The sequence below is a fragment of the Miniopterus schreibersii genome (assembly GCF_964146895.1).
Source record: "Miniopterus schreibersii genome assembly, chromosome: 1".
NCBI lineage: Eukaryota > Metazoa > Chordata > Mammalia > Chiroptera > Miniopteridae > Miniopterus > Miniopterus schreibersii.
In genome coordinates, this window is record NC_138101.1 from 199773620 (window position 1) to 199786691 (window position 13072).

Here is a 13072-nt window from a genome sequence, read left to right on the forward strand (position 1 = left end):
GAGCTCCTGTATTTGGTTGATGGCAGCACAATGGCCCATTGTACGAATGTGCCGTAGTTCCCCTTGGATGGACATTGAAGCTGTCTCCAGCCCAGGCTGTAGCTCTTCCAAACTGTGCTGCAATAAATACCTTTGTACATGTATCATTTTGCCATGTTGCTAGTATATCTCAGGACTAAATTCCTATGAGTGGGATTGCTGGGTTAAAGGACATACGTATTTGTGGTTCTGATAGACATAAATTGCCTTCCACGGCTTGTACCAATCTTTATTTCTGGCAGAGGTGCTGTTGTTTAATCTTTGCCAGGCTGACAGATGAGACCCTATTTGACACCATGGTTTGTATTTCTCGTTCTATGAGCTAAGCATCATTTCATATATTTAAGAGCCATTTATTTGTATTCTGTTTTCTGTGAGTTGTCCATGTCTTGTACCCATTTTCTAATAGGAGTCTGGTCTTTTTTTTTTTTTCCTCTTTTTTTCTATTGACTTATAGGAGTTCTCTTTTATGTGAATTAAGCCTTAATCTATAGTCTGAGTTGCAGACATTTGGTTCCATTTGTCAGTTGACTTCTGATTTGGTCATGGTGGTATTTTTCTAGGTACAATTTTTGTTTTATTTTCTTATAGAAAACTGTATTCTTTCTTTCTCATGGCTATGGGTTTTGAGTCATACTTAACCCTTCTGACTTTATTTTTAAACATCCTCATGGTTTCTTGTACTTCTGAGGTTTCATTGTTTACATTTGATATCTCTGATACTGCTGAGATATATTCTGGTGTAAGATGTGAGATGGGGTTTCAAACCTCTTCCCCCCCTTTTTTTGTTTATTTTCTCCCGAAGATATTTTTTCCATTGATTTTTAGAGGGAGTGGAAGGCAAGGAGGGGGAGGGGAGAGAGAGAAACATGGATGTGAGAGAGACGACATTGGTTGCCTCCCACATACGCCCTGACCAGGCCAAGGATTGAACCTGCAACCTAGATACATGCCCTTGACCTGGAATTGAACCCCCTACCCTTTGGTGCATGGGCCAGTGCTCTAACCATTGAGCTACACCAGGCAGGGCTCTTTTCCCCTTTTGGGGGGAGCAAACAATCAGGATTTCTTGCTCTCTCTGTCTCTTATATGGGGGGTAATCTGTCAGCAGTTTCCTGCTGAACTCTGAGTAGTGGAGGCAGTGGGCCACATCTGGTATGTTTCTCTGTAAGTTGTGGTTATCTTTATCTTACCAATGTTGACTTACAAAGAGTGGGTGAAATGCAGTCTAGTGGTGAACACTGTTTTGAAACAGATTTTGTAGAGGTTTTTGTGGTTGTTGTTTTTTGGTAAAAGTTGATAAGATTAGTAATAAAAGAGGCAATGATAGCTGGTTAACCTGAGGAACATATTTTGGTACATTATAGAAAACTAAAGAAATAAGAGATTGCCCTCTCTCGTTTGCGTGACTCATGTTGGGGCTCAGCTCGCTGACTGGTGCCTGCCTGGTGGTGCCAGTTCACGCACAGAGGCCTAACGGGCCTGATCTCAGGGGCTGTTCCTCCTGCCTGGTTGACGCCTTGTGTGGGCCATCATCCTGCAGAATGAAAGTTCTTGGCTGTAGTGGAAGAGGGTGTTTTGGGATCACCTGCATCAGAACCAGATGGTCTTTCACTGCTTCTGCTCCTTTTTCCCTGTTTCCATGCCACTCAGTCTGGCCTTCCCCATGGTTTCATTTCTGCTGCAGTGCCATTTTCACCACGTGGCTGACTCTCCCGGGACTTGTCAGGCTCATTCTACTAAAACCACCAAACCCAAGCTGAGCGTAGTAAACAGGCTAGCCTACCCGTGGCCTCTTCAGAATCTCTCGGTCTCCATGTCTGTGATGAACAAGGTGGCCATGCTGGCCCTTGTTGCCCCTGCGACTTGTTTTGCGTGTCTGCTTGACTTGGCCTCAGGTGCCATCCCACATCCTTGCCCATGCTATTGCCGAAGTATTTTACTTCCTACACTTACAGAAACCGTCCGCTCCTCTTCTCTCTCCCCTTATGGCAGTGGTTGTCTTCTGTGTGGTCCTCCACTAGCAGCAGCAGCAGCATCTCCTCTGCACTTGTGGAAATGCAGATTCTGGGGCCCACTCCTGACCCGCTGAATCAGAGACTGTGGGGTGGGGCCAGCAGTGTGTTCACCTTGCTGGCCAGGTGATGCTGATGTGCTAACCTTTGAGAATCACTGCCGTGTTGGATCGAATTCAGGGCTCTCCTCACAGGAAACTCCATGAAAGCTTATTGGCTATTAAATTAGTAGAATGTATTAACAGCCATTGATTAATTTGTAGATCATCTCAGGCACCGTTAATTCAACTCTGCTCTATGCTGGGCACTAGACTAGGTGCTCTCACAGGCACCGCCTGAGCCTCACAAACCTGTGGAGACGGGGTTGCGAGGTTTCCCTCTTTCTACAGGTGGGCGAGGGAGGCTCAGAGGGATGAAGAGCTCGCAGGCTGCGCAGCTGGCTAGTGGCAGCGTCCTCTCTAGCATTCCCCTCCGTCGTCTGTGTAGACCCTTGTTGCCAAGAGTGCATGTGAAGATGTGCTGTCCTGTGATCGTGCAACTAACGGTGGTACTACCCACATTTCCAGTTTCTCCTGTCCTAGTCCTAACCCCATCCACTAAGTAGCAGCCTTTCAGCTTTTTTAGAAATAGAAACAAGGCTGTTTTATTTCCTTTTCTTAATGTTCATTTATGTACAGTGTGTCAGAGAAGGGGAGTAAAGGAGGCTTTGAGATCCTAGTCCAGCCTCCATGTTTCCATATACCTGGCTTCGTGTTCCATGTGCTACTCAGAGCATTAGCTCAGAAATTAACTTTGCCTCCATTGAGGTGTACATTGGTGTACTAGACGGCTCAGACCTCTGAACGTATTGTTACAACTTAAGAAATTATACTACATCAAATTTAGTAAAATCTTAAGTGGCTGGGAAGAGTTGTTTTGCTGGCTTTGCTTGAGCCCAGCTGTGCAGTGAGAGTGGACATGTCTCAGCTGATTGCGTACAGCTTCAACCCGGGGGCAGGTCACTTCTGACCAGGAGGGAGGGCTGTCATGTAGGATCCAAGTACTTCCCCTCTTTGATCTTACTCCCCTCTCACTTTCAAATGCCCCCCCCCATATATTTATACACACACAATTTTGGACAGGCAACAAAATAGAAAAATATATTTATTTTTTAAATGCCTGTGAGGAATCAAATGCTTGTTTTCACACTAATGCACTGTACTTCTTGGTTTGAGTGCATTTAACAAATGTAAATTGATGTTATTGACTTAATGACAATATTTAATACTTACATTGTGTTCAGATCACTTTATAGATTTAACTCCTTAAACACTGTTTGTTAGAACTATTTATTACTGTAGTCCCCTTACCTATGGGGGATACTTCCAAGACCCCCAGTGGGTGCATGAAACCGCAGATAGTATCAAACCCTACATACACTGTTTGTTCCAGTACACACATACTTATAATACTTTCATTTATAAAGTAGGCACAGTAAGAGATTAACAGCAATAACTAATAATAAAATAAAACGGTTATAACAATATGCTGCAATAAAAGTTATGTGAAGGGGGTGTGGATACGCTGGACAAAGGGACGTATCACGTCCCGGGGGGACAGTGCAGGACGACGTGAGATTTTTATCACGCTATTCAGAACCGCGCACGGTTTAAAACTCATGAATTATTTATATCTGCAATTTCTTTCCTATTTGATATTTTTGGACCACAGCTGACTATGGGTAACTGGAACTGAAAAGGTGAAACTGCGGATCAGCGGATCAGGGGGGACTACGTATCCGTATTTCCCATTTTGTGGAAACGTAGTGTGGAAAGGCTAGAAACTTGTCCAAGCTCACCGGGCCTGGAACTGCAGAACCCGAGTGATCGGTGCTCCTAACCACTCCTCCAAGTGTGATGTGGGTTTTCAGCTGGAGCTTTCTCTAAAATGAGCTGCTTTATAACTTTGGAAATGGTTCACTAGTTAGTGTTTTTGTTTTCCGGGGTTAGCACTTGTGTGGAGGATGGGATTGATGTGTGAGCTCACACAGAAATAATTCAGGTCCCTTAAAAATGTTAAATAACTGAGTTGTTTGCCAGGGATTGAGGCAGAAATGTATCCTGAGATGCAGGCAAGTGGCCTTCTGGAGCAGGACAGTCTTGGGCTTGAGTGCCGGCCTCACAGTGCCTGTCTCAGCCTTGTCCTGCACCGGGACAGGCCCGGCTGGCTTTCTGTGCTTGGCCCTGCTCTTCTTCCTATGGGTCCTTGAGTGGGCCGTGGTGTGTCACACCTGACAGGCCTGCATGTAGTTTGAAGTTTGAGAACTTGGTGAGAACAGCAAGTACTTGGACTTGCTGTGGACAACAAGAAAATTTGGGGGTATTGTGTTATTGTTTGTCTCTTCAAATTGAAAGGCACATCTAGTTGCAGTACCCTACGTGGAATCCTGCTTGGAGGAGAGGTCAGGAGATCTGTCCCTACTCCCCAGAGACGGCATTTTCATTGGTAGCCACAGGTGCTGCTTGCAGAACCTGCTGGTATTTGGAGCCTCAGCCTTCATCATGACCAGGCTGAGCTGCTGGCCTGCGTTTCTTAGCTTTCCATGTCCGTGCAGCCTCACTTATAACTGCTGCCTGTTTCTGCCATCCTTCTTACGTTTGCATACAAAATTGGCAGATGTCCCTGCTGGCCAGAGTTTCCTTAGTAGGCATTTGGCCATGCTGCAGAGGGAAGGTTTTCTGGAAGGCAGTCGGGAGCTTTGGAAAGAGCTGTGGGAGTGGGCCTTGACCTTAGTTGCTCAGGAACTTTGATCTTAGCCAAAAGGCCGAGAAGCGATGCTCAGGAACTTTGAATTATCAAGAAACAAGCACCTCCCTTCTCCCTATTGTTCTGCCTGCTCCCTCCTCAGCCCAGAGAAACTGCCAGCAGCTGGAACACACCTGTGAACTTTGCGCCGACTAAGCGAGCGTCCTTTGATTTATGCTAAGCTTAATGAGTTTTGCAAGGTCTTCTGTACTTTATGTTATAAGTAATGTAATTTCAAGTTCTGAGAATGAGCTGCTATTGTCTGATGTTTTGAAACAAGAAGACCACAGGCGAAAGGAAAGGAGACAGAAATGAGGGCTTTGGGTTCAGTTACTGTAGTGTGTTTACTGGGTATATTGCACTTAATAGGAATTGAGACCAGAGCTCCAAGTTTAGTTGCAGTGTGAATTGATTCGCTGATTTTAGGCAATTTACTTCTTTGGTCTTAAATTGCAGCATCTTGAGAGCAAATGTGCCTGGTTGTTTTTTTTTTGAAGCTCCTCTCCAGCTGTTTGTCCTCTGATTCCATGAATGTAGACCATTGTGTATAGAGATACATCACACAATTACTCACACTGGGAAGTAGTTGTTTCTGCCCGCTTCTGTGTGAATAGCTTTATATGTAACTTTTTAAGTTAGTAGTGGCAAGTTTTAAATATGAATGTTTTATTACATGAGGTAATGAATAATAAGTGCTTAGAGTGAAGCACTTGTTGCCAGGTGTTAACTTTCAGGTTATGGTTGATTCAGCCTTCGATGTGCAGCTTCTCATTCAGTTCCAGGCGGGTGGCCTGCTAACCTACATTTAAAATACTGTCTGTCCCAGCTGGGGCTATAAATACAATACCACGCCTATGGAGCCTAATATTTTTATTTCAGGCCTCAAGATTTTAACATTTAGCCCGGCTGGGCGTGGCTCAGAGGTTGAGCATCAACCTAGGATCCAGGCAATCGGGGTTCCATTCCCAGTCGGGGCACATGCCCGGGTTGCAGGAGGCAGCCGATCAATGACTCTCTCATCATTGATGTTTCTATCTCTCTCTCTCCCTCTGCTTTCCTCTTTCTGAAGTCAATAAAGATATTTTTAAAAAAAAGATTTTAACGTTTAAATGCTAAAAGTTACTCAACACAGGCAAACAAATTCTCCCTTGTAACCCTTTTAGCTGTTTCTTCTGGACTGAGCATAATTTAGGATTAAGTTTTCCTACAATCTCTAGAAAAGCTTGGGATTGGTGATAAATTGTCAGTTCAGTTCTTGTGAGAAAGATGTGGATTCAGTTTTAGATCTACATTAGAGGCAGCTTGGGAGGCAGACTTGGAACGATTGGATTTCTCTGGGGAAAAGTATCTTTATTTGCCACTGTAGCAAGTTAGGAGCACGGTGAACCCTTCGCACACTGTAGTACTCTGAAGAGTGAAACAACAGAACCAGCCATGGCCTTATCTGTCCTCTGAATGTTCCTGTCCTTTCTCATCTCATTGAGTGACATCACTGGTGCCACAGAAACGTTAATAATCAACTCTAGTGGTCCTAGCTTGTGTGGAACTTATGATGAAACATGGCATCACCTGTTGGTGATCTGTCATCCCACTCAGGCATTTACTTGATGTAATAGGAAGTTTCCTTTTATGGTGAATTTAGCTGTTCACAAGCACATGTTTTCCTCTGACCCCCTGCTAGGCCATGGCATGCTTTAAAACTGCTAGAATAGCCCTGGCCTCAGTGGTTAGAGCATCAGCCTGCGGACAGAAGGGTCCCGGGTTTGATTCCGGCCAAGGGCATGAACCTTGGTTGCAGGCTCCTGCCCCGGTCTGTGCACATGCGGGAGGCAACCAATCCATGTGTCTCTCTCCCTTCCGCTCTCTCTGAAAAAGCAATGGAAAAAATATCCTCGGGTAAGGATTAAAAAAAACGCAAAAAACCCTACTAGAATAATTTTGAAATAGTTTCAGTAGTGGTTTTGGCCTGTGTTTTTTTTCTTTTTGTATTTAAAAAATTTCAAAGTAATACATAATTGTTGATGAAAAGTTAGAAATTAAAATAGGCACAAAATTGTCACCTAAATACTACCCCTCCTTTAATAACCACTTTTAATATTTTGGTGATAATTTTTTTAAAAATACTTTTTTATTGATTTCAGAGAGAGGAAGGGAGAGATAGAAACATCAGTGATGAGAGTCATTGATCAGCTCTCCTACATGCTCCCTCCTGGGGATCCAGCCCGCAATCAGGGCCTGTGCCCTGACCAGGAATCGAACTATGACCTCCTGGTTCATGGGTCAGTGCTCAACCACTGAGCCCTGCTGGCTGGGCCTGGTGATAATCTTTTTTTTTTTTTTTAATATATCTTTATTGATTTCAGAGAGAGGAAAGGAGAGGGAGAGAGAGAGATAGAAACATCAATGATGAGAGAGTCATTGATCAAGCCCACAACCCGGTCATGTGCCCTGACCAGGAATCGAACCCCGATCGCCTGGATCCTAGGTCGACGCTCAACCGCTGAGCCACACCCAGCCGGGCCTGATGATAATTTTTAAAAATTGTTTTCTTTGCAAATATATACATATAGGTAACTATATGGTCTGAACAGAATTATACTTTTTTTAATTACGGAAAACTTCCAACTTAACCAAAGTAGAGAGAAGGTATGACTTCTTGTCTCCCGACATTGCCAGTTGCCTCATGTCCACTGTTATCTCACCCTCATTACTTTAGAGCAAATCCCAAATATCATATCTTTTTTTTCTGTAGTTTTTCTATGTGCATGAAAAAACACTACATTTTCATATGTAAAAATTTACATTTGGACACAGTCTGTTTTTTGACAGATTCATAAATATTCTTTCCAGTTGGTGTCTTGAATTATAAAGATCTTTTTATTAACTTGTTTTGCTTTATTGTACAAGACATTTAAAATAATACACTGTTACTACTAACAGTATAATTACAGTGTGAACACAGTTTCTAGATTTCTTTTTGATTATTTTTGTCTTTAGAATCCCATTTTTATTGTTGCATTTTTCATTTCATGATATAGTAAATGATATCGTAAAATAAGTAAATACCTTCATTTTAAATGGCTGCATGATATGTTTACCCATTTCCTTCTTGGAACACATAGGATGTTAATAACATTTTGGTATAAACAGAGCTGAGTTGACTGTATGTGTTTTTGCTCATTACATTTTTTTTTTACATTTAAGAGAGCATACAAACAAGGATGTGTGTAAGTTTAAAGCTCTATTACTTTTTTACAGTAGAATCAACCCCAGCTTGAGAAACGGCATTCCTGGCCCCCCAGGGCCTCCCCCATGGCCCCTTCCCCACACTCCCTAAGGGTGACCACTGTCCTCATGGCAAGCATCACACTCACTTTCCTTGCTTGAGCTCTGTAAATAGCATTGTTTAGTGTATGCTTCTCAAGCTTGCGTTTAAGACCCGTCTGTTTGCTCTCAGTGCCTGTGCCCAGTGAGTAGTAGGTCCTTTGGAACCCACTGTGTATATAGCCTGCTGTAGACAGACGTTTGTGTTGGGACAGTTTTTAGCTATTACAAATAGTTCACACACTTGAAAGATATCTTCTAAAGATAAATTCCCAGGAGTTGGATGTATGTCTGAGGGAATGGAGGCTTTTGCTGTGTGTTGCCACATCGCCCAGCATAAAGGCTATGCCAGCTCACACTCCCACGGGAGTTAGGTGAGGCCTGCCCCTCCATATTCTTATTGGTCCCATCTTACTAGTCCATGATTTGAAACGTGCTGTTGCGTTATTAGGGCTACACCAGTGTCTGATACATGTCAGGTGCCTGAAAGGGCGTTTTAAATCTCATGGAGAAAAAAACACCAGGAATGTTTGAGTGGCTCTCACTGCAGTGGCCTATGAAGCAGTTGTGCCCTAAAAATTGCTGGATTAGTTGGGGAGATGACATGTATGACAAATGACTCGCAGCACAAGTGCCACATTACTAGTTCCAGTGATGCTGTAAGACTCTAGATGAAGGAGAAACCAAAGTTTTCTTTGTAGTAGTATACTTGGGACGGGTCAGCTCTCTGTTACTCTCACCTCTCACTGATTTGAGATTACTTTCTTAGCTGAGGCCTGGCTGGACTAGAGACTATTTGGATTACAGAGGCCAAAGCCAGTGCGTAGGCCACTGTTTCAGTGGCTGATCCCCTTTATGTGTAAGACAAGTTTAGTGTTCTCTCTACCTCTCCTGCTTCCGGTTTGAAAATGCAGCAATATACTGCCTCCAAAATGCTATCTTTGATGTAAAAGTACACATCAGTGTCATTTTTGTAAATTTTGTATGTTACAGATTCAGTAGTTCTTTGTCCAACTGAAGGTGGGTGCTTGAAAAAAGGTAGTGACAGTGTGCTGTGGTTAAAAGCACCGTTCTAGGCTCTGTGAAGCCTTGGGCAGATCACCACCCCTCCCTGGGCCTCAATTTCTCTGTAGGATGAGGAAATGGGGGCCAGAAAATGTTAGGGCTTCTGCGCAATTGGGGATTTAGGGCCTCTCTCGCTTCAAATGGGAGCTCCTCGTCTGATCATTGCTTATGTTGCTGAGCAACTTGGGTCAGAAAAATTTAAAGTCAGCTGTGTGCTGTGCCAAACACCGTAAGCGCGTGAATTGTCTAAATGTAGGAACACAGTGGTACAGTCGTTAAGCGGCATATAGGGCTGCTGCCTGCCCGGAGTGGCCCTAGTTCACCAATGTTGTCGCAATGCTTTAGAAAGTCATAGAACCCCCCTACCCCCACCCCCTTCAGGGGAACTTTAAAATAATTATCTTTGAAGAATACCAGATGAGTTTCTTTTGCAGAAGTGAAAGCATCTTGCTTTTCTTCCATTTGAGAGGTTGGTGTCCCTTAGGAACAGGGATGCATGTTTCTGTGCATATTTAACACAAGGGCTTAATCCAAAATAGGTTATTTGAATATGTCAGCATTTTAATGAGATGCAAGCTGATGTTGGATGTGTGCAGATTGAATTTGTCCGGCGTTCATTCGTAGCTTTTCTTTAATGAAGGGGTTGGCTTTTCACTCGCCTGAACGGAGCACCATGCACAGTAGCCCTGTGGCGTCTCGCCTGTGTAGACGCACCCTGAACACGGAGTGCAGCATAGGAAACAAACACAGGGCAGAGGTGCTGCAGCTGAGCAGCTGTCTAAGTTCATTTTTAAAGGCTGCCCCATGGGAAGAGCACTAGATTTTGCCCAGCTGACAGTTTTAAGTGACAGGCGGCCTTGGGAAAAAGTGACACGTGGTAACAGCAGAAGCCAGTTATTTCAGCAGCCTGTCTGAGTGACAGTGCTCCCTGGGTGCCACCCGCCCACTGCAGACCTCCCGGAGCTTTCTGTGAACAGCAGGCAGCCCCTCAGGGGGTCGCTCTGAAGGATTCACCAAATGTTTCTGCGAATTTTGTACCCGTGCACCTCTTCCCGTTGTGGGATGGCAGGAGGGTGCCCTGCACATATCTCATCTCATCTCATCTCATCTCATCTCATCTCATCTCATCTCATCTCATCTCATCTCATCTCATCTCATCTCATCTCAATCTGCCTGGGTTTTGAGGTGGCCTGGCTTTGTCTTTCTCTCGCCCTCATGGAGCCCCTGCCCCTCTCCTTAAGGCCTGGAGTGTGAGTGGTGGGTGCTCCTTCCAGGCCTGGAGCACTTCAGAGCATGCTAGCAAGGGGCATGGACGCTGGCTCAGTGAGGGGCTGGTGTGTCTCTGAGACGGAATGGGGCAAGGGAAGCCGCTCTCCTGTTTGGGAAAATTATGTTGGAAGGAAAACGTGCCCTACACTGGGCATGTTTCTGCTGTTGTCTGCAGGAAATTTAGGGCAGAAAGAAATATTCCTGTTTCTCCTTATTTCTGTTTCTTTGTAGGTATTAATGACTGATGAGAAATTTCAAAGCCTCTGTGATAAGCAGCAAACCCTTATGATTTCAGAAGGAGACATACAAGTTCAAAAGAGGGGAACTCATTTTTCTCAAGTGCCAGGCATCATGCCTGGGACTTTCATATTTTACTCCATTGTAATAAAAGCAGCCCTGCGAGGTAAATGCATTGTGAAGGTAGGTCTGGAATCTGGGCCACACGGAGCAGGGCTAGAATATTTGGTTCCTGTTTCTGCAGGCATGGGGACATGGAGTCACAGTGATGGAGTTGGAGGAGGCGGCAGCTTGTCAGGGAAGCGTGGTGCAGGGGGAGGAACCAGGGCAGAGACTATCCCTGGGACACCAGCACGGCTTCCTCACAGTTGATTCTGTCCCTGTCCCCATCTGTAAGGTGGGCCTGGCAGAGGGACTTAGGACCCAGGTTTGCGACAGTGCCAGAGGACATCAGAGGGCTGGTGCGCAGAGGAGCTTTGTCGGCGGGAAGGGCTTCCCTCCGTCTGCTGAGAGCACCCATGAAGGCGGTCGCTGTTAGTTAGGGTTTTGGTCAGCAGGAGGATTATGTGTTTGCTTTTATATCTGGCTGGATGTCTCTTCTGGTTTCTAACACTCTACTTTCTTTCCCTCCATTTTCAGAATTGCTTCATTTCTACAGTAGATTTTTTTTATTATTATTTTTAAATATATCTTTATTGATTTCAGAGAGAGGAAAGGAGAGGGAGAGAGAGAGAGATAGAAACATCAATGATTAGAGAGTCATTGATTGAGCCCACACATCAGGCATGTGCCCTGACCGGGAATCGAACCCCGATCGTCTGGATCCTAGGTCGACGCTGAACCGCTGAGCGACACCCGGCCGGGCTCTACAGTAGATTTTAATGAGACCTCCTATGTGCCAGGCCTAAGATAGATAAGTTTCTGCCGTTTCAAACACAGAAACTGTACAATTGATTGACATTGTTTTCTACTGGGATTAGTGATCCCAAACCTAACTGACTTCTCAACACCCCTGATCTGATACCTTTTTTAAAAATAAGGATTAGACTCTTTACATATTGTTTGTGCCAGTTATGCAGGCTTGGGGGATGTAACTGTTGAACTGAAGACACTGAGAAGGATGGGTTGTGGGTATCGGTGTTTCATAGATTAGACTGCTGTGTTTTGTTGTTAATGCTCACCCGAACGTGCCCTTGACTGGGAATCAAACCAGAGACCCTTCAGAGCACGGGCCAACATTCTAACCACTGAGCCACACCCACCAGGGCCAGACTGGTTCTGTTTCTACTTCAGGGGCAGGTGGGTTGGACACTGGAACCTGTGCCATGCCTTACAGCTAATTGTTACCTGAGTGTTAAGTTGTTGACCTGAGTGTGAAGTGTGGGCAGTGAGGTGTATGAAAATCAGTGTTTGGTATTTTTGTCATGAGAGCCAGGTTATTTTCCACTATGTTAAAGAAAACTGCTTAAATAGTGCATTGAACCTTGTTGCCAAAGTGACATAGCTCAGCTGAGTGGTCAAAGCCTCGTTTTATTCAGTCTGTGATTTGGAAGCCACTGGCGTTTCCCCACAATGATCAGCTGGGTGTGTGTGGTCCAGCCCAGACTGTGGACTCACCCCTTGCAGGCACTAGAAACCCCAGCCGAACTGGGTAGAAAGTCTCCCCAAGAAAGACTGAGGAGCGGCCCTGGTGATGTGGCTGCTTTGGGATCCTGAGTCTTTTACTTAGGCAGGACTCCACTGGCCCCTTCTTTCCAAGGAGGGGAGCCCTCCTGGCCCTGGGAAGCGATCCCTCATTCACCCTGGGCCCTGGTCCTGGTCGCCTGGAATGCGAGCAGAGAGTGACAGTGGAAAGCACGACCTCAGTCTCCCGGTTTTGAGGTGGCACGTTGGAGCTTCGATGCAGTGGATTGCTCTAGCTATTTTTGACTGATCCATTCAGGCCGCCAGTGACTCAGCAGGCTCCTGAGTTTTTCGTTGTTTTTAAAAGGAGCTAGACTTTCACAGTCTATGGAATGCAGTTAACATGCTACAGCGAATGAACGTGGCACGTAGTGACCAGCCCTTGGCAAAGTGAGGAAGGCTTTCGCCTCCCGGATGTGAGGTTAGGAGGTGGTAACCTTGGAGCTGCTGTGAGCAGAGCGTGTGGATGTCGGGTGGGGAAGGTGCTCTAAGTGAGAGGAGATGTGAGGCAAGGCCAGAAGGCGTGCAGAGCACAGGCAGCCTGGGGTGAAGTGTGCGGGGAGCCCATTTGAGGAAGGCTTGTGGATACGCAGTGAGGGAGCTGGCCAATATGTCACGCCTGGCAGAGCCCCGGAGGGTGTGAGTGGGAGAGTGAC

At 45.3% G+C, this 13072-nt stretch overlaps 1 protein-coding gene across 14 annotated transcripts in view; it reads left to right on the forward strand.

The window, feature by feature from the left end:
- WDR20 (WD repeat domain 20) overlaps positions 1-13072 on the forward strand; it is a 46177-nt gene that overhangs the window by 14318 nt on the left and 18787 nt on the right. For 4 of the 14 annotated variants that reach the window (XM_081129624.1, XM_081129631.1, XM_081129626.1 and 1 more), the window contains exon 2: positions 10728-10916. The exons of the other annotated variants lie outside the window; for them this stretch is intronic. In XM_081129624.1, the coding sequence (XP_080985750.1) occupies positions 10728-10916 (189 nt within the window). The remainder of the gene's footprint in view (positions 1-10727; positions 10917-13072) is intronic. 14 annotated transcript variants of the gene reach the window in all.